Source organism: Macaca fascicularis, chromosome 10 (genome assembly GCF_037993035.2).
Source record: "Macaca fascicularis isolate 582-1 chromosome 10, T2T-MFA8v1.1".
Taxonomy (NCBI): domain Eukaryota; kingdom Metazoa; phylum Chordata; class Mammalia; order Primates; family Cercopithecidae; genus Macaca; species Macaca fascicularis.
Window position 1 is genome coordinate 84286483 of NC_088384.1, and position 27590 is coordinate 84314072.

Here is a 27590-nt window from a genome sequence, read left to right on the forward strand (position 1 = left end):
TTATTATCTGGCTCTTACAGAAAAAACTGCTCTTGCTGTATATCATAATCACCTCGGAGGGTTGGGGGCCTTAAAATACTGTTGCCTGCTTCTCCCTACTCAAACACAAATGAAGTGATTCCAACGTGCAGGATGAGCTGAGAATTACTAGAGTATGAGGAAAAGACCACCTCCTTAACCACTGGCATGCCTCACAAGGGGATTCACTGTTGGCAAATGCACAGTCAGGCATCCCATGTTCCACAGATTACAAGGATCTTTCAGTCTGAAGGAGGTTATCCAGCTCCAATTCACCTTAAACTCCTCCTCTAATCCATTGTTGCTGGTTCCTGGAATTTTGTTGTAAATTTTCTGCAGGTGGGTTTCTAGAGAGGTCACTTCCAGTTCTGTATCTCCATAGAGATAATGCTCCAGAAGGGCTTGGTATATGAAGACATACTGCATCTGAAACACGAATGACACACAAGTTCTTGCTTACATACAACATAGTTCTCATGCCAGATCACCCGCTCCCACCCCCACTTCACTCCAGTCCATTTCTCCTTTGATCCTAGCAGGAATAAAAGGACTTCCTCTTATTATCCCAATTTAGTGAAGTGGGACTTGAAATGCAGGAGTCCCTGTGGGGCTGCTTAACTTGGGAAGAAGGGTCCAGGTCTACCTTGGGGGTGGTGGACGCCTGGAGAGAAGGACAAACTCAATTCCTCTTCATTCTGAGAGTGCAGATTTAATAGTCTGAAGGGGCTGTCAGAAACTGGAGACACCCAAAGTCTCCGATAGTCTGGTCCCTGCCTCCCTCCTGGTGCTAGGCTCCAACTGCAGAGCCAGTCTCACTGCTACTCCCAGATATGGCTGAGCTTCATCATGTCTCTGGGCACTGGTTCTTTCAGCTGCCTGTTCCCTAATCCTTGAAGTCCAATAACCTGTCATCTGCCTTCCTGACTCTCCCAGGCATGAAACCACAACCTCCTCTGTGCTCAGTTTCTTTGAATACATAATTTATAAGAGCCCTTCATCACTTCAAGCGGGCCAGCCCCTCCACACCTGTGGGTGTTTCTTGTCGGGGGGGACGAGAGATTGAGAAAAGTAATAAGACACAGAGACAAAGTGTAGAGAAAGAACAGTGGGCCAGGGGACCGGCGCTCAGCATATGGAGGACCCGCGCTGGGACTGGTCTCTGAGTTCCCTCAGTATTTACTGATCACTACCTCTACCATCTCGGTGAAGGGGATGTGGCAGGACTATAGGGTAATGGTGGGCAGAGGGTCAGCAGAAAAACATGAGCAAAGGACTCTGTGTCGTAAGTAAGTTTAAGGAAAGGTGTTGTGCCTCAATGTGCACGTAGGCCAGATTTATGTCTGACTTTACACAAACATCTCAGTGCAGTAAAGAGCAGTATTGCCGCCAGCATGTCTCACCTCCAGCCATAAGGCGGTTTTCTCCTATCCCAGTAAATAGAACGTATGATCGGGTTTTACACCAAGACATTCCATTCCCAGGGAGGAGGAAACAGATGCCTTCCTCTTATCTCAACTGCAAAGAAGCCTTCCTCTTTCACTAACCCTCCTCAGCACAGACCCTTTACGGGTGTCGGGCTGGGGGACATTCAGGTCTTTCCCTTCCCATGGGGCCATATCTCAGGCTGTCTCAGCGGGGAGGAACCTTGGACAATACCCAGGCTTTCTTGGGCAGAGGTCCCTGCGGCCTTCCACAGTGCATTGTGTCCCTGGGTACTCGAGACTGGAGAATGGCGATGACTTTTACCAAGCATACTGCCTGCAAACACATTTTTAACAAAGCACATCCTGCACCGTCCTAAATCCATTAAACCTTGAGTCAATATAGCATGTGTTTCTGTGAGCACAGGGTTGGGGCTAGGGTTACAGATTAACAGCATCTCAAGGCAGAAGAATTTTTCTTAGTACGGAATAAAATGGAGTGTCTTATGTCTTCCTTTTTCTACATAGACACAGTAACAGTCTGCTCTATTTTTCTTTCTCCCACAATCACACTGTATTATAATCATTTATAATTACCTGTGAGTCTGAGTGAATCCTCAATGTGAGCAGATGTTTTAGTCCTGGAACCTCCCCCCCCCGACCTGACCCACAGATCACTCACATCCGTTTGCACCATCTGGCAGCGCTGTGCCCGGATCCGGCTCACAAAGCCATACACGTCCACCTTCCGTTCTGTATGCATCATGTCCAGCATGGCATCAATGACGACAAAGGTACCTGTACGCCCTACACCTGCACTGTAGCCAGAAAGCAGGGGGTTATAGGGATGGTTGGCCTGCCTTGTGGGAGCAGACAGGGAGGGGCAACACAGGCGGGGGCTCTTCCTTTAGGGTCTAAATCCTAATTCTGAATGGGGTGGAGCTGGGACTCTCCAGGAGCCAACAACTCCAGTATGTCCTGAATCCTGACCTCCAGCTATTAGGACGAAGCATTCTGATACTTAGAAGGGTCCGAAGGCTGCAAATATACATGGCCAGCACTTGACCTAGCCTTTTGGCTTCATAGCAGGGTCTCCCAGCTCCTAATCTTGGAGGACTGCCCTACTCTCCTGCCTCAAGTCATATTCTCCACCCTGCACTAGAACTTGGAGTCTCTGGCTGTTACGCTGGTGCCCCAGTAGTTCATCTACTCCATGTCAGCCTCCTTAGCCAGGGCCCTTGTGCTATTCCCCTGCTCTGGCCATGGGGGCAAAATGTAGGGGTGGGGGGACAAGGGTCAGGCCACACTGACCTGCAGTGGACCACGATGGCCCCTGCATACTGAGGGTTACAGGCCTTCACCTTCTTGAGGAACTTGAGCATGCCGATCGGGGTAAAAGGCACCCCAAAGTCTGGCCAGCTGGTAAAGTGGAACTGAGTGATGAGGCGCTGTGGCTTTCTGTTGGTCATGTCGCCCACCTGTGAAGTGAGGAGATCCTGTGTGTTGGCCCTGATACCCAAGGGTGGGCAGTACCAGGGGAGGGAAGGTGACTGCTGTGGTTGTCAGTGACAATGGAAAAGTGAGTGTACCCAGGGGAGTTAGTTAACCACGGACACAAGATCCCACAACTAGTCAGTGGCAGGGTCAGAACTAAAATGCAGTGCTCCCAGCTGAGCCCTCTTTTCGTAGTACCACACTGCCCCTTGGCTGAAGGTGACCTTTGCTCAGGTCTCCAGGGTTGCCTGGAGGGCTGGGGCAGGCCCATCACATCCTTGACATTAGGAGTCTTTGGAGTAGGAAAGGAGGAGAAAGGTGAGTCAAGCACCTAGGAGACTGCACTGCCTCCTCTTACTCCCTTTGCACAGTGCTTGGTCATATTTAAATGATCAGACTTCATCTCAACAGGTAATTTTTCATCAGTCATGAAAATACTGCTCCTTTAGCTTTGACAGAGAAGTTCCCTTGAGCCCAGATCTCTGGTTTCAGAATTCACATACTGCATACTCAGTAACTCCTGACCACCCTGAGTAAGGGGGGATGACCCAGCCTGTTCCCTCTCTCTTAGTGGTCAGCAGGTCCAACATAAGAACTGAGAAAGGACAGAGGAGACAGTACCTGCTGGATGCAGAACTTCCGTACTGTGTAGTCTACCAGGACAGTCACATCCTCTACAGACACCCGAATATTCCCATAGGTCCAGCAGCCTTGGTCTGGCCAGTACTGGGCGCACTTGCACTGGGAAGAAAAAGACATGCATTTCCTGACCTTAGAACTCCTGCCCATGGCAGATGTAAAGGGCCCGGAAGGAAGAGCCCACAAAGCCCAGATTAAAGTCCCCCAGAGGGCCCTTTGACCTCTTCTCTACCTCAGTCAGCTGCACATTTACTTATTCAAATATGCCCTTTTCTCAAGTTCCTTAGCTGCCATCTATTGAGCACAGTTTCCTAATTTACACACAGCCCTAGTCCCATACTTCTCAATGTTTCCCACCCACACTCCCTTGGTTCAGGGTGAATCTGAAGCCATTTTACCTACAAAATCTGCACTTCCACAACATTTCAGGTCATGCTCTAGGAGAAAGCCTGTTTGAACCCCTCGAACCAGCAGCCTGCTATGAGTGAGCCACCAGGGTGGACTGATGCAGACTGCAAACCTGCCATGAGAGGCCTAGAGCTTTTACTGTTGCCTGGGCTTTGGATAGCTTCCAAGAGCCAGAGGTTTGGTTGGAAGAAACTAACCTAAAGCCCAGCCCTAGCAATGTCTTCCCACGCTACTGTGGAGCTGTTGATCATAACACCCGATACCCTAAGATCAAGGTGACTTGAGAAAGACTGTAACGAATAGGTATTTCTCTCTGGGGCTCGACCCCAGGACCCAGGATTGGCACTGGTTGTGGCCCAGTGACGGAGCTGGTTAGGCCAGGCATGCACTTGGTAGCCACAAAAGGAAAAGGACCAGTTAGGAGGCTGCTTCCAGGATCAGGCCAAGGCCTCAAATACCCTTTGGCTTGCAGGGTCTCAGTTCGTAAAGCTTCCTCTGCTGATCCAGGATAAACCAAGGGCCTCAGCAGGTGGGGCAGAAAACCAGGGAAATAAGGGACTAGAGAAGCCAGGAGAAAAAAGCCCCTCTGTGGGCTGGGCACGGCGGCTCACACCTATAATCTCAGCACTTTGGGAGGCTGAGATGGGTGGATCATGAGGTCAGGAGATCGAGACCATCCTGCCTAACACGATGAAACCTCATCTCTACTAAAAAAATACAAAAAACTAGTTGGGCGTGGTGGCAGACGCCTGTAGTCCCAGGTACTCGGGAGGCTGAAGCAGGAGAATGGCGTGAACTTGGGAGGCGGAGCTTGCAGTGAGCTGAGATGGCACCACTGCCCTTCAGCCTAGGCGACAGAGCGAGACTCCATCTCAAAAAAAAAAAAAAGCCCCTCTGTGGCTTCTCCTTAGCTGATGGCCCAAGTTAGTCTCTTTCAGGCTGTTTTGGAATCAGGGTGCCTTGTTTGACTACCAAATACAGGGAATGTGCTCTAGGCGCACACCTGAGGTTCATCTGAGGCTTCCAGGCCACAGCAAAGTCTGGTAGACTTCAGCCTGTGTCTTTCTGGATGAACCACTGGTACAGCACCCACAAAGGGTAGACAGCCAGGCTTAAACTCAGAGCTTATATGCAGAGTGATCCCTCTGCTGTTCACACCCAATTTCTCCTCTTACCTCCTTTCTCTCCTTCAGGTTGGTAACCATGACGATGGTGGCTGTGTTTTGTTCCCAGATCATCCTCCAGAAATCATTCACCGTTTCTTCTTTTGGTCCTAAAGTAGCCAAGAGCAAAAATAAAGAGAACATACACCAAGAAGAAAGATGCTGGGAGGCTGGGAACATCCATTCCCGACTTTTGGAAGCTTGTGCCCAAATGTGTCCAACTAAATATCCAACTCATGTATCCATCCACCCCATTACTAACTGAGTATTTTCCATGTTTCTACCATGTATGTGCCAGACATTTCACTAGGATGCGGTTAGGGGGAAGGCTGTCAAAATATAAACAGAACACGAATGATGTCTCCCAAGGATATCACAGTTGGGAATTAGAAATAATGACTGCTGACAGAATACCTACATTATGGACCTCACAGTGAGCTAAGTGCTTCATATGGCATTTACTCCTTCCTATTATGCTCTGAGGTGGGTGTCATCAGCCCCAGAAAGGTTGGATGACTTGTTCAGGCTAGAATTCAAAATTTACCTCCCATATAACCTTTTTCAGGAAGTCACTAGAAAATTCTAAACAAAAATGAGAGGCAAACAGAGGAAAATAAATGAGATCCAACACAGCAGAGAAGCTAATGGAATTCCCAGGGTACTGGTCTTAGAATGATAACTCTACCAGAGGATAGAGAGCAACCAATCCACAGTGCAACTGAAGAAAAGATTCTAGAAGGATCCCAAGATAAAAAAATTAAACCTCATGTATCTAAAGATACTGAGAGAAGATATATACACCTGGTAAAGAGTTTGGGAGGAAAATCAGTGGTAGTTATATAAAAAACACAATGACTTCAAAAAAGGGGGAAAAAAACCTATACAAAAAATAACATAATACTGTTTTGGCTATGAATATTTGTAAACTCATAATAATAATAAGTATCACCTTAACCCCAAATTGTGATTTGAGAGGATGGGAGAATGGGAGGATATGTGGGTACACGTCTATTTGACTGAGGGGGAGGTGCTCTGTAAGGGGATCAGATGATGTCATCTACCATAAGAAGCCAATAGGTAAAAATGGTTGCCCCAGGGGCATTAGACTAAAAAAGTGAAAAGAAAAGGGAGAAGAACTTTGTTTTTATAAATCTTGTAGTCCCTAATCACTCTTTCTCTTGAGACAAAGTCTCGCTCTGTCACCCAGGCTGCAGTGCAGTAGTGCAATCTCAGCTCACTGCAACCTCCGGCTCCCGGGTTCAAGTGATTCTTGTGCCTCAGCCTCCCAAGTAGCTGGGATCACAGGTGCGCATCACAACACCTGGCCAATTTTTAGTAGAGATGGGGTTTCACTATGTTGCCCATGCTGATCTTGAACTCCTGGGCTCAAACGATCCTCCTATCTTGGCCTCCCAAAGTGTTAGGATTACAGGCATGAGCCACCTTGCCTGGCCTCAATTACTTTTTAATGCTGCAAACATCCACATATTTTTTCTAGGGTTCCAAGAGTGAAGACACTTGTTAGAACAGCAGGCCTGGAGATGTGTGTAGAACACATAAGGGACATGGTGCTGGGTCCCTGCTCTGAGGGTTCCTAGACCACCTATCTGAATAATGGTGAGGCTTAGGCCCATGAGCTGGGGGAGAACCAGCCTGGACCCTGTGAGGTGGCTGATCCTCTCTGGAAACTGATTCCTAATTCGAACTCTGAGCAGCCTGGCTGGAACCTAAGGTTAACTAGCACCAAGGACAGAGGGCCTCACTAGACTGTGTTTTGTGTATACGGCCTTTTCCAGTCTTTTTAATACACATATACAAAAAGACTTATTTTAATGGGTTCCTGGATACTAAGTCATCAAGATGAAGGCTGTTAGTTGTAAACATGTATGACAGATTACAATTCTTTCAGGTGGTAAAAATTACAGAAAAGCTACAGCATTCTGGTTAATCCATTTAGCATTTGGGAGTAAAAACCCAAACCCATTATGGGATCATGGTTAAATCTAAGAGTAAAAAGTTGTCATTACTTTACCTTGTGCAGCAATGAATTTGTTCTTTTCTTGGTAGCCCTGGGGTGCAGGGAAGGAAAGAAAAAGAAAGAGAAAACCAAAAATGAATAGAAATGAAATTCTCCAGTCTGACTTGAACCAGTTAACAAAACCTGAAAAGGTTCAGGTACTTAACAAGGATAACCAAGTCTAGATATTCCCAAGGGATTAGCTTTGGAGCCAGGAATTAGAGTTTACAGAACTCAAATAGTCTAGGCAGTCTTCTCAAATCGAATTATAACATGTGGCGGCACTGCTTAACTAATACAGAGTAATGAGAATGAGGCAAAGCTATTGATCTTATGTTATGTTCAAGGCAAAGATGAAATGTGGCTCTCTGGCTCCTGAGATGTCTCTAGATTCTGAAAGCTGAATCTCAGTGGGCTCTAGGTGGTAGCTACATTCCTACCAGTAAAAAGAAACATGTCTAAAGATCCTATATATTCTAGGCTGGGCGTGGTGGCTCATGCCTGTAATCCCAACACTTTGGGAGGCCGAGGTGGCAGATCACCTGAAGTTGGGAGTTTGAGAAACCCCATCTCTACTAAAAACACAAAATTAGCAGGGCGTGGTGGTGCATGCCTGTAATCTCAGCTACTCAGGAGGCTGAGGCAGGAGAATTGCTTGAACCCCGGATGCAGAGGTTGCAGTGAGATCACACCATTGAACTCCAGCCTGGGCAACAAGAGTGAAATTCCGTCTCAAAAAAAAAAAAATCCTATATATTTTTAGACATCTAAAAATGAGTAAGGAAACTGGTTTCTCCTAAGGCTCTAGGCTGGAAGCCCACCTGCCAACTGTGCCACTGTCCCTGTTTCATCTCCTCCTGTGACCAGTGTTAGGTCAGCTGACCTATGTGTTTCCCAAACTACAAACCCCACTTTCCTCGGCCTTTCACCACTACTCCATGGTGCCTAGTTCCCTTCAAGATCCGTGTGTGTGGTCTTAGTTCTCTATGCAAAAAGTTAAGTGGTTGCCAGGGGGGTGAGAATGGAGATTAATTGTATTTAGACACTGAAGTTCTTTTTGGGGTGAGCAATGTGCTCTAAAACTAAGGGGACAACAGCTAGAGTACAAGGTTCTTCTTTTGAGGGGATGACAATGTTCTGAAATTGACTGGTGATGGGCTGCATTTATCTGTGAATATACTAAAAAAACACTGAATTGTAAACTCTGGGTGAGATATATGGTATGTGAATTATATCTCAATAAAGTTGTTAGAAAATGTTCTAAAACATTTATGGCGATGGCTGCATAACTTGGTAAACTTACCAAAAATCACTGAATTCTCACTTAAAATGGATGAATTTTATGTTTTATATATTATACCTCAATAAAGTTAGGGGGAAAAAAGGGTTTGATAAGTGTTAACTAGCAGCCCACAAAAAGGATGTAACAACGGCCTCTGAATTTGCTTCAGCAAAGGATGCTGCCCTACACACTAAGCCCAGAGAAAATTTGTTCCTCTTTCCCACTGGATCTCTATCTGTACATAACACTGTTGGCTGCCAAACCCTTCCTGAGCCATGCTTTACTCTTTGCCTTCTCAGATGCTCTCTTCTCTTGGTCTCCTTCCATCTCACCCATGGGCACCTGGTTCAATGTGCCTGGCAGGGGCTGTGGGTCCAAGGTCTCTTTTCTTGCCCCACTCCTTTCTTTAATGACTTCCAAGTCCACAGCTCTAGAGTATTTCCTCTGAGCTCCATTTCAATATGACCAACTGTATGCTGGATACATCTACATGGATAAATCACCCTCCAGTCTCTCATATATAAATCAACCACCAATTCTTGCTAAATTCTACCTCCACGTAGTTTTCACTTCATTGCCGCTTTCTCATCAATCCTCATCATTTGTGACCTGCTATTGCAATAGCCCCCAATTGGTCTCTCCTAAATCCATGTTGTACATGATAGCCGCAGTGATCAATATGTAAATGTGGCCACACTACTCCTTGCCTTGAACACTTTTCAATGGTACCCCATGGCCTAGATAAATTCATCAAAACCCCTCAGCTGTACTGAAAACTGGCAGACACTATAAGGTGGCTCACTTAGCACCCACTCCTGCTCCCTTCTAGCCTGACTATCTTACAGCTAAATTTCCCAGACTCCCTAGCAGCTCAGCAATCCACGAGATCTAGCTTCTTCCTAGCAGATGCTCCCACACAGACTTGGGGTAGAAATGAGCAACATGAGATAATGACTGTGCTAGAAATCTGGTCTTTGGGCAAGCATAGTAGTAGAAGCATCCGGTTCTTCTGCAGCACTGTGCAGAGGTTTCACTAAGACAGTCACATGTTGCATACATCTATAGCTGCTCTGCTCTTTGCTGAGCAGCATCTAAGCCTGGCTCACTGGACCTTCCACAGGTTTTGTAAGATACCTAGTATCTTATAATAAACCCCTTTCTGCTTAAAAGAGTGGATGAAAGGTACACTCTGTAGTCTGCAAGTAAGAACCCCAATGGACACACTTGACATCCACTACCTTTCAAGATCAAGTCTCATCTCCCACCACTTCCCATCTTATACCTTATGACCTAAGACTGCTATTTCTAGTCTCTGTGACTTTGCTCATGTTTCTCCTTTGCTTTGAAGTTTCTGCCCAACTTTCTTCTCCTGAACTCTGACTCACTCTTCAATAATGAGCTCTACTGGGTTACCAGGTTGGGCTGAATGTTTTTTCTCTGAACTCCACAGAACCTGGCAATACCTCCTTTGCACACATAGCACATTACAGGAAATGACCTAACTACCTGTGTAGTATATGAGGGATTACATCTTACCTGTGTAACCTTTAAGCCTACCCACAGTGCTTGGCACACAGCAGGTGCTCAAAAAATGTTGACTGAGTTTAATAAACTGTGAAATCCAAATCTGTAATCTCTGCTCCCCACTTATGGTTAACCACAGGTTTTTCCCTGCTTTTGTTCCCTCACTGAGTTCATAAGGTCCCCCATTTAGCCCTCTTCATCTAAACTCTGTCTACTAATAACTAATAACTGTCTAATAACCATCAAGGCATTATGGGATGCCCTAGTGTAAGCTCTAACTAAACATGGTCAAGGGATAAGCCTATTTCTTTCTACTGTGCTATTACCATGAAGAGATCCCCATCTCAGCTGCTTAACAGCCTTAACATACAATTAATTTTTGTCAATTTTCACCTTCAATGTGGGAAGGGACCAAACTGGTTACGGTGGCAGATGCTGCTGGTTACTAACTCAAAGCCATTCCTCACTTTATTCTTTGCCATCAGAGCCACAATTTTGTTTGAACATTAACCTTTCACTGGCTTGAAAGGTGCCCATTCCCCAGGCTCAGAGGGGTAAATCATGATCATTCTCAAGGTCCTAGCCAGTGATTAGAGAGGGATGTGAACATGTGATCCAATCCTGGCCTGCTGGTCCTGAGGACAGGGTGGTGGGGAGGATTCTGTGAAAAGCCTTCCTCCCTAATAGACAGAAAATCATAGGCAGGTATGTTCCTCTTCTGTGCAGGATGCTGTGTTTACAAATAATGCTTGGGACTACTGCAGCCATCTTGTGACCATGAGACTGTTGACAGGGCTAAGCATAACTAAGTAGAAAGATGGAAGCACCTGGGTTTGTAAGGATGTCACTGACCTATGGAATCAGCCAACTCAAGAACTTGTCTGCATTTGCTTTCATATTATGAGACAAATATATGTTCCCAGCTGGGCACAGTGGCTCACATCTGTAATCCCAGCACTTTGGGAGGCAGAGGCAGGTGGATCACTTGAGGCCCAGAGTTCAAGACCAGCCTGGCCAACGTAGCAAAACACCGTCTCTACTAAAAACACAAAAAATTAGCTGAGCATGGTGGCACATGTCTGTAATCCCGGCTACTCGGGAGGCTAAGGCATGAGAATCACTTGAGCCCAGGAGGCAGAGGTCATAGTAAGCCAAGATCGCACCGCTACAATCCAGACTTGGTGTCAGGGTGAGACTGTCTCCAAAAAAAAAAAAAAAAAAAAAAAAAACAATGTTCCCATCTAGACAACTTTTAGTTGAGTATTCTCTTACCTGCAGCTGGACACACTAACTGATCTTGCGTTACTCTTCTGCGTAACATTGAAGTCAACCTATTCCACCTAATCTCTTCATCATGATCTTTGAAGTAAGTTCTAGGAATTCCTGCTGATTAATAGCCTTTCTCCATTTTCCTTATTGACTGCAGCAATTATTTGTCTAGTCAGGGTCCCTTTCCTTAAAACCACAAACATGTAAATATTAACGTTAAACATACATACAGGAACTTCAGCAAATTCACTCCAGTGAGAATGCCTGGACTGCCCCATTTCTGAAGTCCATCTAATAGCCTATTTTTTGGATACAACCTCTTTTTCTTTCATCTTTCTCCTTTTCTTATGCTGTTCTTTCGTTTTCTCAAGATCTCCAGTTCCTCAATCCTACCAGTTTTTCCTAGAATATTAGTTTATTCCTAACAACTTCCTGATGCTTTTCTTTTCTACTGAAACTGAAGCCCTTGGTTGACTACTTGAACCAGCAACTGACCTTCCCTTTTGTCTGAGTACCACATGTTCTCTGCATTTACCACCAATCCCAGGGTGCAGATGAAGAAAAAAAAAAGAAAAAACAAATCATACAACTCAGCACCCCCCAACCCCCATCAATGACATCCCATTGTAGGTAGGCAGGCCCTCAGTGCAGCTAGACATGCCCTTCACTTTCTCTCTTCAGTATCCTTTTCTCATGGACCTTAGAAGCTGTTCCAAACTTTCGCTGCTCTCATGTCACAGTCCCATCCCATTTGTTCAGTAGACAACCATGAAAACATAGGTGAGTTGCCTCAGCTTGCTTTATCCACACCTACAAGTCATCTCTATCCATTCTGTCCTCTCCTTTAACACTCTCAGAGGAAGAAACAGCCCTTCTTATGTTCACACTAATCTCTCCATCAGTGTTCTTTTTTTTTTCTTATGGTAAAATACAACATAAAATTTACAATTTTAGCCATTTTGACTCTTTTTTTTTTTGAGAAAGAGTCTCACCCTGTCGCCCAGGCTGGAGTGCAGTGGCGCCATCTGGGCTCACTGCAACCTCCGCCTTCCAGGTTCAAGCAATTCTCTGCCCCGGCCTCCCTAGTAGCTGGGATTACAGGCGCCTGCCACCATGCCTAATTTTTGTATATATGTATTTTTTTTAGTAGAGACGGGGTTTCACCATCTTGGCCAGGTTGACCTCAAACTTCTGACCTCAAGTGATCCACCTGCCTTGGCCTCCCACAGTGCTGGGATTACAGGTGTGAGCCACCATGCCCGGCCGATTTTAGCCATTTTAAGCGTACAGTTCTGTAGCATTAAGTATATTCACACTGTCGTGCAACCATCACCACCATCCATCTACAGAACTTTTTCATCTTCCCCAGCTGAAACTCTGTACCCACTCCTCATTCCTCCCTCCCCCAGCAACCACTATTCTACTTTCTGTCCCTATGAATTTGACTGCTCTACATATGTATATATAGTCTATATTCTATATGTACAATCAAACAATATTCGTCCTTTTGTGACTGGCTTATTTCACTTAGCATGATGTCTTCCAGGTTCATCCATGTTGTAGTATGTATTAGAATTTCCCTCCTTTTATTTTTATTTTTTTATTTTTTATTTTTTTTGAGTCTCGCTCTGTCGCCCAGGCTGGAGTGCAGTGGCCGGATCTCAGCTCACTGCAAGCTCCGCCTCCCGGGTTCACGCCATTCTCCTGCCTCAGCCTCCCGAGTAGCTGCGACTACAGGCGCCCGCCACCTCGCCCGGCTAGTTTTTTGTATTTTTTAGTAGAGACGGGGTTTCACCGTGTTAGCCAGGATAGTCTCGATCTCCTGACCTCGTGATCCACCCGTCTCGGCCTCCCAAAGTGCTGGGATTACAGGCTTGAGCCACCGCGCCCGGCCAATTTCCCTCCTTTTAAAGGCTGAATAACATTCCACTGTATGCATGTACCACATTTAATTTATTCACTCATCTGTCAATGGACACTTGGAGTGCTTCCACCTTCTTTTATGACTAATGTTGCTATAAACATGCAAGCGGAAATTTTATCCAGTCTTCTCACGCATCTTGCATCAAGAGCCAGACTTGCTTTTGCCAGCTTTCCCTCTCTCTTTTTCCTGTTCAAATTCACTGTCTCTATAGGATCCTTCCCCAAAACCTATAAAACATACTCTTATCTCTTTATGTGTTTTTTCAGGCTACTGGCAAAGACAAAACCAACCAAACAAAACCCTCAAATATCTCACACAGAATGTTCTATAAACATTCTCTAAATCATCTTTAAAAACCTCCTCTTAGTAGCAACTCTTCCCTCAGGCCTTGGTTCATATATGACTAACCAGATAGTCATATATATATATACACACATATATAATACATAACATAGCTGGTGTCATGTCAGGTATTCTTGTCCTGTTCTCCCTTATTTTTACTGTTGAGGGCAAGGCCTGCTTTTATTTGTAATTAGAATCAGCTCAATAAAGGATTCACTGACTCTTACCATAAAATACATATTTAGATACAGATTTCTACATGGGAAACCTTAGGGAACGACAAGAGGGTAAATTTAAGAAAATGATTAAAACTATTTGACTGACCATAAAAAAAAAATTCAGTCACTTAAAAAAACCAGGTTTGTCACAGAAAACATGAAACGACAAATATTTCTTCTAACACACAGCTGTGGAGGAGCCAAGAGATGGTGGCAATGGTCAGGCAGGGAAGTGAGGGGGAAAGCACCCGCTCCTTACGTTGATGAATGAAGCATTGATGTAATCAGAATCTGGAACCCCTTCGACTGGTGTCAGGTGGACTCTAGAGTGGTCATCTAGGAAACAAACCACAATATTTCAGTAAAATCAAAATTTATTTCTCACAGAACCTGATGCAACCAGGACAGTTGAGACATCTGTGCCTATGTGCACTGACTCATACTTGTATAAAGATGCCACTCCAACAATATAACACCGCAAAAAATTGGGAATACCTTAACTATCATTAGGGGACTAGTTAAATAAATTAAGATACATCTACAATGTGGAATACTAAGTAGCTGAGAAAAAGGAAAGTTTCTTGACAGATGAACTGACAATATATACTGTTAAAAGAGAGAAATGTGTACAGTATACTAATCATATTAAAAAATATGTATTATATACACACATACCCACACCCACACACATACACACATCCCCCTCCTCCAACATATGCACATAAATAAGAAGACAAGGCCGAGCACAGTGGGTCACGCCCATAACTCCAGCACTTTGAGAGGCAGAGGCAGGTGGATCACTTGAGGTCAGGAGTTCCAGACCAGCCTGGCCAACATGGTGAAACTCTGTCTCTACTAAAAATACAAAATTAGCTGGGTGTGGTGTCTGGCATGTGCCTGTAGGTAGTCGCAGCTACTTGGGAGGCTGAGGCAGGAAAATGGCTTGAACCCAAGAGGTGGAGCCTGCAGTGAGCTGAGATCATGCCACTGCACTCCAGCCTGGGTGACAGAGTGAGAAAGAAAAAAGAAAAAGACAAAAGTATCTGTAAATGCATAGTGTAGTGGTCCTAATTTTTTGGTTCCATACTTCACTTATAAAAATGTAAACAGGCATCTCTAATATATGCTCATTTATTGACAAATTATGCACATATGCTAATGTATTATGTACCCTGAAATATAAAATTTTTAGGGTCTGGGTGTCGTGGCTCATGCATGTAATCCCCATTCTTCGAGAGGTCAAAAGTGGGAGGATTGCTTGACACCAAGAGTTTGAGACCAGGCTGGGCAACACAGCAAGACCATGTCTAAAAAAAAAAATTAGCCAGGCATGGTGGCATGAACCTGTAGTTCTAGTTACTCAGCAGGCTGTGGCTGGAGGATTACTTGAGCCCAGGAATTCGAGGATACGTATCTACGACACATCATTGCATCCCAGCTTGGGTGGCCCTGTCTCTAAAAAAATAAATGAAATAAAAAATTTAAAAGGATGAATTTTTATTTTTATTTTATTTTATTATTTTATTATTTTATTTTTTTTTTGAGATGGAGTCTCGCTGTTGCCCAGGCTGGAGTGCAGTGGCCGGATCTCAGTTCACTCCAAGCTCCGCCTCCCGGATTCACGCCATTCTCCTGCCTCAGCCTCCTGAGTAGCTGGGACTACAGGCACCCGCCACCTCGCCCGGCTAGTTTTTTGTATTTTTTAGTAGAGACGGGGTTTCACCGTGTTAGCCAGGATGGTCTCGATCTCCTGATCTTGTGATCCGCCCGTCTCGGCCTCTCAAAGTGCTGGGATTACAGGCATGAGTCACCACACCCGGCCGGATGAATTTTTAAAAAGCAAATATACTGGCTGGGCTCACTGGCTCATGCTTGTAATCCCAACGCTTTGGGAGACTGAAGCAGGAGGACTGTTTGAGGCCAGGAGTTTCAGACCAGCCAAGGCAACACAGCAAGACCATCTCTATAAAAAGTAAAAAAATAAAACATTCACAGGTTCTGAGGATTAGGAAACTTTTTTTTTTGAAAAGCAAATATAAAAATCAAGTGAGGTTCAAACATCTTCCTCTCATATTTCATTAAATTATGCATATCTCATTCTGGATACCAAAGGCCTAGAAAAATGTCTGTTGACTTATGGATCAACTGATTAGCAATGGCTAACTCTGGGAAAGGTTTATACAGAGAACTCTGCATTAGAATTTCTTTTTTTTTTTTTTTTTTTTTTGAGACAGAGTCTGGCTCTGTTGCCCAGGCTGGAGTGCAGTGGCCGGATCTCAGCTCACTGCAAGCCCCGCCTCCTGGGTTCACGCCATTCTCCTGCCTCAGCCTCCCGAGTAGCTGGGAGTACAGGTGCCCGCCACCTCGCCCGGCTAATTTTTTTTGTATTTTAGTAGAGATGGGGTTTCACCGTGTTAGCCAGGATGGTCTCGATCTCCTGAACTCATGATCCGCCCGTCTCGGCCTCCCAAAGTGCTGGGATTACAGGCTTGAGCCACCGCGCCCGGCCTAGAATTTCTTTCAAAGAATACCACAAAAAACCATCTCTACCACCACTATCACCCGCTGCTTCCTGCCTGATCCTAGTGAAGCTGGCTCTCCAGAACCTCCTAGAAACTTGAGGCCTGACACAAAAATCCTCCTGGATCATCCTAACCGACTCTGAGTATGTGGGATCAATAAAGACTCTTTCAGACCAAAGTCTTCCACCTACTCTATTTATTTATTTTAATTAATTAATTTATTATTACTTATTTTATTTATTTTACTTTATTTTTTTGAGACAGGGTCTTGCCCTGTCACCCAGGCTAGAGTGCAGTGACACGATCTTGAGTCACTGCAACCTCCGCCTCCCTGGGCTCAAGCGATCCTCCTACCTTAGCCTCCTGAGTAGCTGGAATGACAGACACACGACACCATGCCTGGCTAATTTTTTAAGGTTTTTGTAGAGATGAGGTCTCACTATATTGTCCAGGCTAGTTTCAAACTCCTGGGCTCAAGTGATTCTCCCACCTTGGCCTTCCAAAGTTCTGGGATTACAGGTATGAGCAACTGAGTCCTGCCATGAACCCACTCTTGTTATCCACCCTGCTGTGCCCAACTGGAAGATTCTTTCCATCTTCAGAAAATCCCTCTAGAGATGTAATTTCAGGTTACATCCCAAGAAACACTAAAGGCACTCACAAGGCAAGATGTTTACATATCGATTTTTTTCCTTGTTTTCCTCCTTGGAAGCAGCCTCACAGGTGGCCTGGATAGGACATGCAGGGAGAGCCTGAAAGGTTAAGAGAAATTAGAGGAATTATTAGCAGGGATAAACATCAAACATGCAAACTGCTGCACCAAACCCTGACCCAGAAGCACATTCTACCTTTTTCCTGGGGGGAAAAACATGGGCCCAGGTTATGCAGCCTAACATAGAGAATGCACCTCTCCCCCTAAACAGCCATAAGCTCCTTAGAGTTCAACAACACAAGAATCTTCGGGGGGCAGAATGCCCTTTCTGTTATGTAAGTATAGCATGCTCTTTACATGATTACTACGTGGTTAGGAGCCTGTCGTTATGATGTTAGGCCAAAATGGCCTACCCTTGTAAATGGGAATGGGGACATAACTGAAGGAATGGGCCATTTATCCTCATGTTAATTACCACCACACAAAGATGACATGCATCTCAGAGTGAACCATACAGGAGGGTTCTGGATGGCCAGCTGATTTAATATCTTTCTAGGGATCTAAGGGGGCATGGTACCCCAGCCTCTAGCATCATGTGGCAAGGAAGCAAGGACTGGTGGGTGAGTGGGAGTGCATTCATATGGATGCAGCAGTTAAGAAGCAGAATATTTGGGTGAGGTGACATTAAATTTGCAGCAGTTTTGGAGCAAATGTAAATTAGTTAGTGCAGGGAGGTTATCACAATGATTTGACATGAGATAGTGTGGGTTTCTATGAACTTGAGCACATCTGTTTTCTAGGTCCAGTTTCCTCATCTGTAAAATTGGGGCTGGGTGAAGTGGCTAATGCCTGTAATCCCAGCACTTTGGGAGGCTGAGGAGGGTGGATCACCTGAGGTCAGGAGTTCAAGACCAGCCTGGCTAACAAGGAGAAACCCTGTCTCTACTAAAAAGACAACAATTAGCTGGGCATGGTGGTGCACACCTGTAACCCCAGCTACTCAGGAGGCTGAGGCAGGAAATCGCTTGAATCCGGGAGGTGGAGGTTGCAGTGAGCCGAGATCACACCACTGCACTCCAGTCTAGGCGACAGAGCGAGACTCCGTCTCAAAAATAAATAATAAATAAATACATAAAATTGGAACAACAATATCTGCCACACAAAGAGATAATCTCACGTGTGGCAAAGAATAAGTATTCAAATAAATCAGTTTTATGAGAGTGGGAAGCTAAATTTTATTATTTGATCTGTTCTCCTCTTGTATGTTTCATATATAAAATTAAGGATGAAAAAAGGAGCTGGGCGTGGTAGCTCACACCTGTAATCCCAGCACTTTGGGAGGTAGAGGTGGGAAGACTACTTGAGGCCAGAAGTTTGAGACCAGCCTGGGCAACACAGCAAGATCTCATCTCTACATTAAAAAAAAAAAAATTAGCCAGGTATGGTGGTGCATGCCTGTAGTCCCAACTACTCAGGAGGCTGTAGTCCTAACTACTGGGAGGAACACTTCAGCCCAGGAGTTCAAGGCCATGATCACACCACTGCAGTCCAGCCTGAGTGACACATACAGTGAGACTCTGACACTATAAAAACAAGTAAGAAAGCAAAAAGGGAGGCAGTTTAAAATTCCAACCCTAATTCCGAGCAAGTGACTTGGAAATACATTTTATGAGCCTTAAGAAAACTTTTTGAAAATACTTTTTGACCCAGCAATTTCATTTCTGAGAACATACCCTAAGGAAATAAAAATCTTTATGTCCTAATTATTTACTTCATCATTATTTAGAATGACCCAAAACTGAGAACAACCATAGTATTCAGCAGTAGAGGAACAATTCATGCATTACTTTTCATTCATTCTTTCAACAAATATATATTTTGTACCTACCAGGCACTGGGCTACGTACAGAGCAAAGAGTGGGGAATCAAATATAAGTGCAGTTCTTGCCCTCAAGGACAATATAAACTTGTGGGTGAAAAGCAGACATTAAACAAATAAAACAAATACATATATAATTATACACCACCATGAATGCAATCAAAAATAGACTGCTACTAGAGATGAAGTATCAAGCGCCAAATTTGGATTACAAGGTGGGTCTCTCTGAGGAAGGATGAGTGTAGAAAATAGTATTCCAAGCACAGAGAACAGCATCTGTGGTAACCCGGAGGTGGGAGAAGGCTTGGTTGTATGAGGAACTGAAAATCAGTGCAGGTGTCACGCACAAGGTGAAGCTGGTGGGGATGGCAGGAGGAAGTAGGAAGAGATGAGCCTGGCAGTCAGATCATCCATTTCCAGGTAGGTCCTTAATAGGGAGTTCAAATTTTATGCTAAGTGCATGAGGAAATCATTGAAGGTTTTTAAAGTGTGATCCATTTTCCATGTTAAAGAATTACTTGTTATTACATGCAAAAATGGACTACAGAGAAGAACTGAAGCATGGAAAAATGATGATACATGGAAATGGATGCATTTGAGACATATTCTGTAATTAGAATTACTACATTTGGGCCAGGTGCGGTGGCTCACGCCTGTAATCCCAGCACTTTGGGAGGCCGAGGTGGGTGGATCACCTGAGGTCTGGTATTCGAGACCAGCCAACCAACATGGCGAAACCCCATCTCTACTAAAAATACAAAAAATTAGCTGGGTGTGGTGGCACATGCCTGTAACCCCAGCTACTTGGGAGGCTGAGGTAGGAGAATCGCTTGAACCTGGGAGGTGGAGGTTGCAGTGAGCCAAGACTGCGCCATTGCACTCCAGCCTGGGCAGAAAGAGCAAAACTCCATTGCAAAAAAAAAAAAAAAAAATTTACTACATTCGGAGATGGAATGAAGGCAAAGTGGACTGGGAAGAGCAAGAGGCAGAAATGAATAATGAAGGTTTCTATCTTTGATGATGATAATAATAATAATAATAATAATAAAAAGATTGAATAAAGGAAATGCCAGCCCAAAGGGAACCAATTTTTGTCAGATAGAAGCAAGAGTTTTTTTGATTTTTTTTTGGAGACAGGGTCTCACTCTGTCGCCCAGGCTGGAGTGCAGTGGCACCATCATAGCTCACTGCAGCCTTGAACTCTCGGGCTGGTGGTATCCTACTACCTCAGCCTCCTGAGTAACTGGGACTACAGGCATAGCACCACCATGCCTGGCTAATTTTTTAGTTTTTATTTTTGTAGAGGTGGATCTTGCTATGTTGCCCAGGCTGGGAAGCAAGAGCTTTAAGAAAGGAGCAAATATATTTACTGGAAACCAGCATGACAGTGATAGGATAAATTAAAGTAAAAGACCCAAAGACAGGAAAATTGGGACCTCATAATCCATCTGCCCTTACCTACTCAAGAGATTTCCTTTCAGAATTAAAACGCTGGAGGTTCTGCATGTTATTTTACTAACAGAGGCAATTACCCCTGACCCTATGCTATGAATACATAAAAGGAAGAAAAGAGTTTCCTGGGCTGGACTCTTACACATGCAGTAGAGACCATTATTTTAGATCAGAATTTCCCAATTCACCCACAGTTTGCATTCTCTTTCTTCACATAGATTTCCACAGGTTTCCACCCAAGTACAGGGCAGGATGAGATGTCAGTTTTTTAAGCCCTGATGGCTAATCCAGAGGAACTACTTTTCCTGCACATCTCTTCTCTAAAATGTAGAACAGAAGTAGGGACAGCAAGACTCTTGAAAACAGTCTTCAATACAAAAATATCAGGAGTAACAAAGACTACATCTCACAGCCCTATCAGCATCCCTAGCTCCTCCAGTCATGATAAAGAAAAACTAGGTCTCAGGTGGACTAAGTCTCCTAAAAAGAGTCAGGAAGAAACAGGAGCTACTGTTTAACAAGAGAGAAGAAAGGGCTTGCCCTGGAGAACACAGCGCTAGATGCAAAGGTTCGGAATGATGAAAACAAGGTGAATCCTACTCCTTTTGGTTTCTTTTTTTTTTTTTTTTTTTTTGAGACGGAGTCTTGCTCTGTCGCCCAGGCTGGAGTGTAGTGGCTAGATCTCAGCTCACTGCAAGCTCCGCCTCCCGGGTTTACGCCATTCTCCTGCCTCAGCCTCCCGAGTAGCTGGGACTACAGGCGCCCGCCACCTCGCCCGGCTAAGTTTTTGTATTTTTTAGTAGAGACGGGGTTTCACCGTGTCAGCCAGGATGGTCTCGATCTCCTGACCTCGTGATCCGCCCGTCTCGGCCTCCCAAAGTGCTGGGTTGGTTTCTACTCTGAAACACTTAGCTCACAGAGCTAGGAAGGAGCAGCTAGAGCAGACGCCTATAAAATGTTAAACTCTCTAGAAACACTAGGTGGCATCGAAGATTGTTTCATCTCTTGCTCAAGCCTTAATTGGAACCATGGCTAAGTACTCATTAGCCTTTTTTTAAAGACATGTCAGTTAAAAAAAATTTTTTTTCAAACTTGTTATTTTTTAAAAAGTATCCATCACATAATTTAACTTAGAAGTTCTCTTCGGGCTCCTCTTCTTATATCCTCTTCCTTTCCCTCTCACTGGTAAATCTGAACTTTTATATTTATCATTACATCACTTTATTTGTATTTCGTATTTTTTGCATCCAAAACAATATATTATTATTGCTAGTCTAGTTTTTGAGGAAAATGGAATCATGATTAAGTGGTGGTTGCTTTTTTTTTGGCTCAACATTACGTTCCTAAGATTCATCCTGGATGTTTGCTTACTTCTGCTACTTTGTAGTGCTCCATTTGAGACCATGTCAAATTTACTTATCCATTCTACTACTGATGAATATTTGGGTTGTTTACAGTTAATGGTCCTGCTTTGAGACAAGGCAAGAGCTTTAAGAAAGGAGCATATCTTTCTTGTGCATATGTGCAAGAATTTCAGGTATAGGAATCTTTAACCTTACCAGATAAAGCCAAATTGTTTTTCAAAGTAGTTGTACTAATTTATACTCCCACCAGCAATGTACATGTTCCAGTTCTGTATCCTTATCAACATTTGCTACTGTCAGACTTTGTATTAAATGTAGTTCTGATTTACATTTCTCTGATTATTAATGAGGTTGATCATCTTTCCACTGCATACTGGTCAAAACAGTTTCCTCTTCCGTGAAGTACCTAGTTAAGTGTTTTCCCCGTTGTCCTACTGGATTATTATTATTTTCCAAATGGAGTCTTTTCTGTCACCAAGGCTGGAGTGCAGTGGTGTGATCTCGGCTCACTGCAGCCTCTGCCTCCTTGTGTTCAAGCAATTCTCCTTCCTCAGCCTCCCCAGTAGCTGTGATTACAGGTGCCGGCCACCACACCTGGCTAATTTTTTTTTGTATTTTTTGTAGAGACAGGGTTTCACCATGTTGGCTGGGCTGGTCTCGAACTCCTGACCTTGTGATCCACCTACCTCAGCCTTCCAAAGCGCTGGGATTACAGGCATGAACCACTGCTCCCAGCCTACTTATTTTCTTAACAATTTGTAGGAGTTCTTTATGTATTCTGGATACTTTTCCTTTATCAGTTACCTGTGTTATCTTTTACCAAGGTTGTGGCCTTCCCTTTCATTTTCTTTATGGTATCTATTTACGACCAGAGGTTTTGCATTTTCATGTAAATTCATCAATCTTCCCTTTTATACACTTTAAGTCTTAAAAAATGCTTTCCTATTGTGAGATCAGAAGTATATTTTACTACATTATGATCTCTACATTTTATCATTTTTGTCCTTTAAATTTCAGTGTTTATAGCAACTGGAATTGGTTTTTGTGTTTGGTATGTGACAAGCATTCAATTTCATTTATTCCCACAGGGTTACCAATGGTCCCAGGCACTACTTATTGTGAAGACCATCTTTCCCCACCCAAACTGCAAGAGCATTTCTGTCATAAATAGGTTTCCACTTACACATGGATCTGCTTCTGGGCTCTTTATTTCATTCCATTGGTCGATCTGTCTATCCCAGTGCCAATACAGAACTGTCTTAATTACTAAAATTTTATAATCTCTTTGTATCTGGTAAGGCAGGTCTCCTCACCTTGTTCTTCTTCTTCAGGAATGTCTTGGCTATTCTTGAATCTTTTCTCCTCCATATAAATTTTAGAATCAGCTTGTCAAGTTCCACAAAAAACCTGTTGGGATTTTTATTGGAATTGCATTGAATCTATATATATTGGGGGAGAATTGACGTCTTTACAAAGTTTAGCCTCCTAATCCATTGATCCTATCTCTTCACTAATTTAAGCTATTTTCCTTTAATGTCTTCAAACATTTTAACAATTTTCTCTAAATTGTTAAACCCATTCCTGGGTACTTTACATTTGGATGCTATTGTAATTGGCACCTTTTAAAAGGTATTATCAGGTTTTTTGTTTGTGGCCTATGTATAGAAATGCATTAAATTTTTATGCTGCTTCTGTATCTAGCAACCTTGCAAAAATAACTTATTAATTCTATAATATGATGAATCTGTGGGTTTTTCTGAAGACAATATTTGGTCTGTGAAAAATTTATATTTTGTCCCTTCCTTTGCAATCCTTATACCTTTCTTTTCTTGCCTAGATCTCCAGTACAGGTCTGAATCTCATTCATTTTTAAGTTTGAATCTCTTTTTAATACTCTCACTCAACAGTCACCAGTGCCTGAACACTGCAGTGACAGGAAATTTACTACCTTCCAAGGTAGGTCTTGGAACAGTTCTGTTTAAAACAACCCAATACCCAGATACACAATTTCTTCTGCATTTCCCTTATAGTAAGCAATGTAAAACCCAGATGTCAGCTGGCATCTTCTCTGCCCCTTGCAAAGCCCAACCTCCCAACTCTCTGGACAGTGGAATTCCAAAGCCCTTGTCACAGTTCCTGCTAATTCCTACAGGACTTTGGCTCTGATTCACTTATTTTGGGACAACTCATCAATGTAGAGGCGATTTCACCCATCTTAACTCAGATGCCACACTCCGTCCCATCACTAGATGACACACACATGCCTTCTTCATCTGGCAATCTAAGAGATGTGGGGTCCTGAGGAAGGTCACATCTCACATTGCACAGATTCTGACTATGTCACTGGCTTCACCTCTTTCCCTCTTTTCTTTCTCTCCTATCCCATATCCCATTCCTCTCAGGAGCTACGCCTTTTTTTTTTTTTTTTTTTAATCTTTTGAGACAGAGTCTCACTCTGATAGCCAGGAGGCTGGAGTGCAGTGCTGTGATCACTGTAGCTCACTGTAGCTCCTGTAGATCTATAGAGTGAGCACTATAGCTCACACTGTAGCCTCCAAACTCTGGGCTGCAAGTGTTGGGCTCAAATGATTCTCCCACCTCAGCCCCCTGAGCAGCTAGAACTATAGGCATGTGCCATCATGCCTGGCTAATTAAAAAAATGTTTTTGTAGAGATAAGGTCTTGCTACATTGCCTAGGCTGGTCTTAAACTCCTGGCCTCAATCAATCTTCTCGCATTGGCTTCCCAAAGTGCTAGGAGATTACAGGCATGAACAACTGCACCCACCCAGGAGCTAACCCAATTTTATCTTTTTGTTTCTTTTTAAACCTTGATAACGCCTTAAGGATCTCAATTTTCCCTGAAAATGGGGGCTTCTGAGTGGTTTTTCAAAGTATTTCTTTTAAATAAATTCAAAGATTCCTAGAAAGACAAATGCTGGTGAATAAAAAAGCTCCAGCTTGTAATTAGGATGAAAGCCACAGCCTAGAACTTCTAAGCAGGTGGGCATTCACAGAAGTGCTACAGTCTCCTTTTAGCCTGTCACATATCTGAAAACAGCTGTCATGTCCTATGTGTGTTGTTCCTTTAGTTTTCACCCCCCATGGTCGAGTTTCTCTCCAGAACAACATCCCATTTGGTGATATCCCTTTTTACAGCGACCTGACCACAAGACCCTTGACACAGTTCAAACTAGGCATAGCAGCTTCTTTATTCTAGATGTTATATATCCATCGAAGCAAACTAAGTCCATTATATTTATTTCCCATATTTTAAAAAATCTGCTTTAAAAATATTATAAAAAGAAAATGCTTGTTTTAAGTCAAATAATTTAGTAGAAAACAAAGTTCCCTATTATGTCTCTCCTCTCTTCCAGCCTCTTTGTAGGCAGCCACTGTTGACAATTTGTAGTCTTTCAGACTTAAAAAAAAAAAAAAGCATTAACATACCCAAACACACACAGATATACATATTTTTGAAAACAAAAACGAAATTATCCCACGTTTTCTCACATAACAATATGACTTAGAGATCTATGTGAACACATTTATTTTAATGATAGTATAGAATATCATAATGGATATAAGAAATCATCTGGCCATTCTATTTGACAGATACTTGCTTTATCTTCTTTGCTATCATAAATAATGCTGTCATAAACATCCTCGTACAAATATATATTTGTACAATAAGGGTTTTTAAGAATCTCAGAAGCTTGGTCAGACAACTCAAACATTAAGATACTGATTGGTACTGCCAAAATCATCCCTCCAATGCAATACCAATTTGAACTCCCTCACCTGTGTGTAAGTCTCTGCAGCCCCATACTTTTGTCCACAATTGATATAAATCTTTTTACATTTTCAAATCTGATAGGTCCAAAATAATGGTTAGCTTTAATGAGTATTTCCCTGATTACCAGATATAGTAGATCTTCTTTTCATATCTTTACAGACCATTTGTATTTCTTCTGTAAATTGCCAATTTCTTGACTGGATTGTTTACCTTTTACTCACAGGTTTGTATATTCTGGAGCATTCTTTGTCTACCTATGGCAAACAGATTCTCCCAGTTGGCCACTTTTTTATGGCATCATTTGTCACAAAGATGTTTCAAATTTTAATATATTTACTATCTTTCAAACTTTTCCATTCTGGCATCTAAATCTTACTGTAAGTAGCTTAGAAAGGCCTTCCCCATCTGATGGTTATTAAAAATATTATTCTATGACAGTAGACACAAATTGGTTTGTTTGCCCTATGTGCTACTTCTCCTCTTCCCTCCCAGGGCTGACTGATCCAAGCATAGTCATACCTGACTCATACTGGGCCAATCAGATTCTCTCCCAGGATTCTAAAAACTAGGAAGAAGCAGGGGCTTTCCTAGAAGGGCCCCAAAGCCACCACGGTAGGGTCGGGCTCTACCTGAGGCTTGGTACTCCAACTTATCTTCTGATTCTGCCAGCTCTGCCAGTGTCTTCCCAAATCAACAGTTCTGTTTGTTTTTTGCTTAATTTAGTTGAGTTGACTTCTCTTGCTTTTAACTAGGGAGCTTAACTGATTTAGCAATTACTATCAGAGTGGGGTTGTAGTTGAGAGACTGCTGGGGGAAATGTGGGTGATGTTACTGGGTTCAGACGGAAGGAAAGAAACTGTCAACCAATTGCCAGGATGGGAAAGAGCAAGCTGCTCATAGTTCACAGCTGCAGAACTACTATTTTAGTTATTGCCTGCAATTACCTGTGATGTGTTCAAGCTGGTGGTAAAGGAGTAGGGGTGTCCCAACTAAAAGGAGAGGGGAAATGTTGAAACCAAGGAGTAGGATTACTTTTGACAATATTAGAGAACAAAACAAGAAACATCCCAGCTCCAATATCAAATGCTCACCTCGAAATGAAAACCCAAGACTCAAGGCCTTTACATTACTATGCATGTATTTTGCTAAATGAAATGTTAAGATTTCCAAATTTTGCTAGTTGCTGAATTTTAATGCCACAGAATTTACATCTTTCCTGGGTTGCTCATGAGAAAGATAAGGCTTTAAGTGAGACAACAGAAATGACTATAAAAGAGAGGACCTGAAGAAAGCTAATTTCGAAAAATCTCTATTATGCTCTCTACTGCATCTTGCTGTCATGATGAAAACTGCCCCACAACCCAGCCTGCATTGCTCACACATTACCAGAATGCAACCATAACATGACCTGAGGGTAAAATACATAAATAAGCAGAAAAGTAAAATGCTGGCCAGGCACAGTAGCTCATGCCTGTAATCCCAGCACTTTGGGAGACCAAGGCGGGAGGATTGTTTGGGATCAGGAGTTCAAGACCAGCCTGGGCAATACAGCAAGACTCCCGTCTCTACAGGAGGAAAAAAAAAATAAAGAGCTAACAAATACCCAGAAGAAACTATAGGAATTCATTGAGCTGGATCATTAAAAATGATAGGAACAATTGTTGATATAGATTTTGGAGACGTTATAACAAAGAAGGGAAGAGTATGACTTTCGGTTAAAGCCAAATTTCTTTTCTTTTTTGAGATGGAGTCTCATTCTGTCCCCCAGGCTGGAGAGCAATGGTGCAATCTTGGCTCACTGCAACCTCCACCTCCCGGGTTCACGCCATTCTCCTGCCTCAGCCTCCCGAGTAGCTGGGATTACTGGCACTCGCCACCATGCCAGGCTAATTTTTGTATTTTTAGTAGAGACGGGGTTTCAGCATGTTGGTCAGGATGGTCTCAAACTCCTGACCTCAAGTGATCTGCCTGCCTCGGCCTTTCAAAGTTCTGGGATTAAGGCATGAGCCATTGTGCCCGGCCTGGATAAAACCAAATTTCTGATTATGGTATGGTCAAAAGAACTTCTGCAGGTAGTGTAACAGCTCAGGTAACGCCATGGTTTTAATGTTGAGCTAGGCTGGCCAGTGGAAACCTGGACTGAATGCTAGATTTAGTGAGGTGATAACGAAAAGCCAGAAAATCCTTGGCACAAAGTAGAGGAGACCA

The 27590-nt window shown here is 43.4% G+C and overlaps 1 protein-coding gene across 50 annotated transcripts in view; it reads right to left on the reverse strand.

The window, feature by feature from the left end:
• Positions 1–27590, reverse strand: part of PTPRA (protein tyrosine phosphatase receptor type A) — a 165582-nt gene that overhangs the window by 14411 nt on the left and 123581 nt on the right. For all 50 annotated transcript variants that reach the window (XM_065522879.2, XM_015457844.4, XM_074004915.1 and 47 more), the window contains 8 exons: positions 16903–16993; positions 13979–14055; positions 7176–7212; positions 5156–5253; positions 3555–3674; positions 2751–2917; positions 2122–2257; positions 295–444 (listed from right to left, as the gene is read on the reverse strand). In XM_065522879.2, the coding sequence (XP_065378951.1) occupies positions 295–444; positions 2122–2257; positions 2751–2917; positions 3555–3674; positions 5156–5253; positions 7176–7212; positions 13979–14055; positions 16903–16993 (876 nt within the window). The remainder of the gene's footprint in view (positions 1–294; positions 445–2121; positions 2258–2750; positions 2918–3554; positions 3675–5155; positions 5254–7175; positions 7213–13978; positions 14056–16902; positions 16994–27590) is intronic.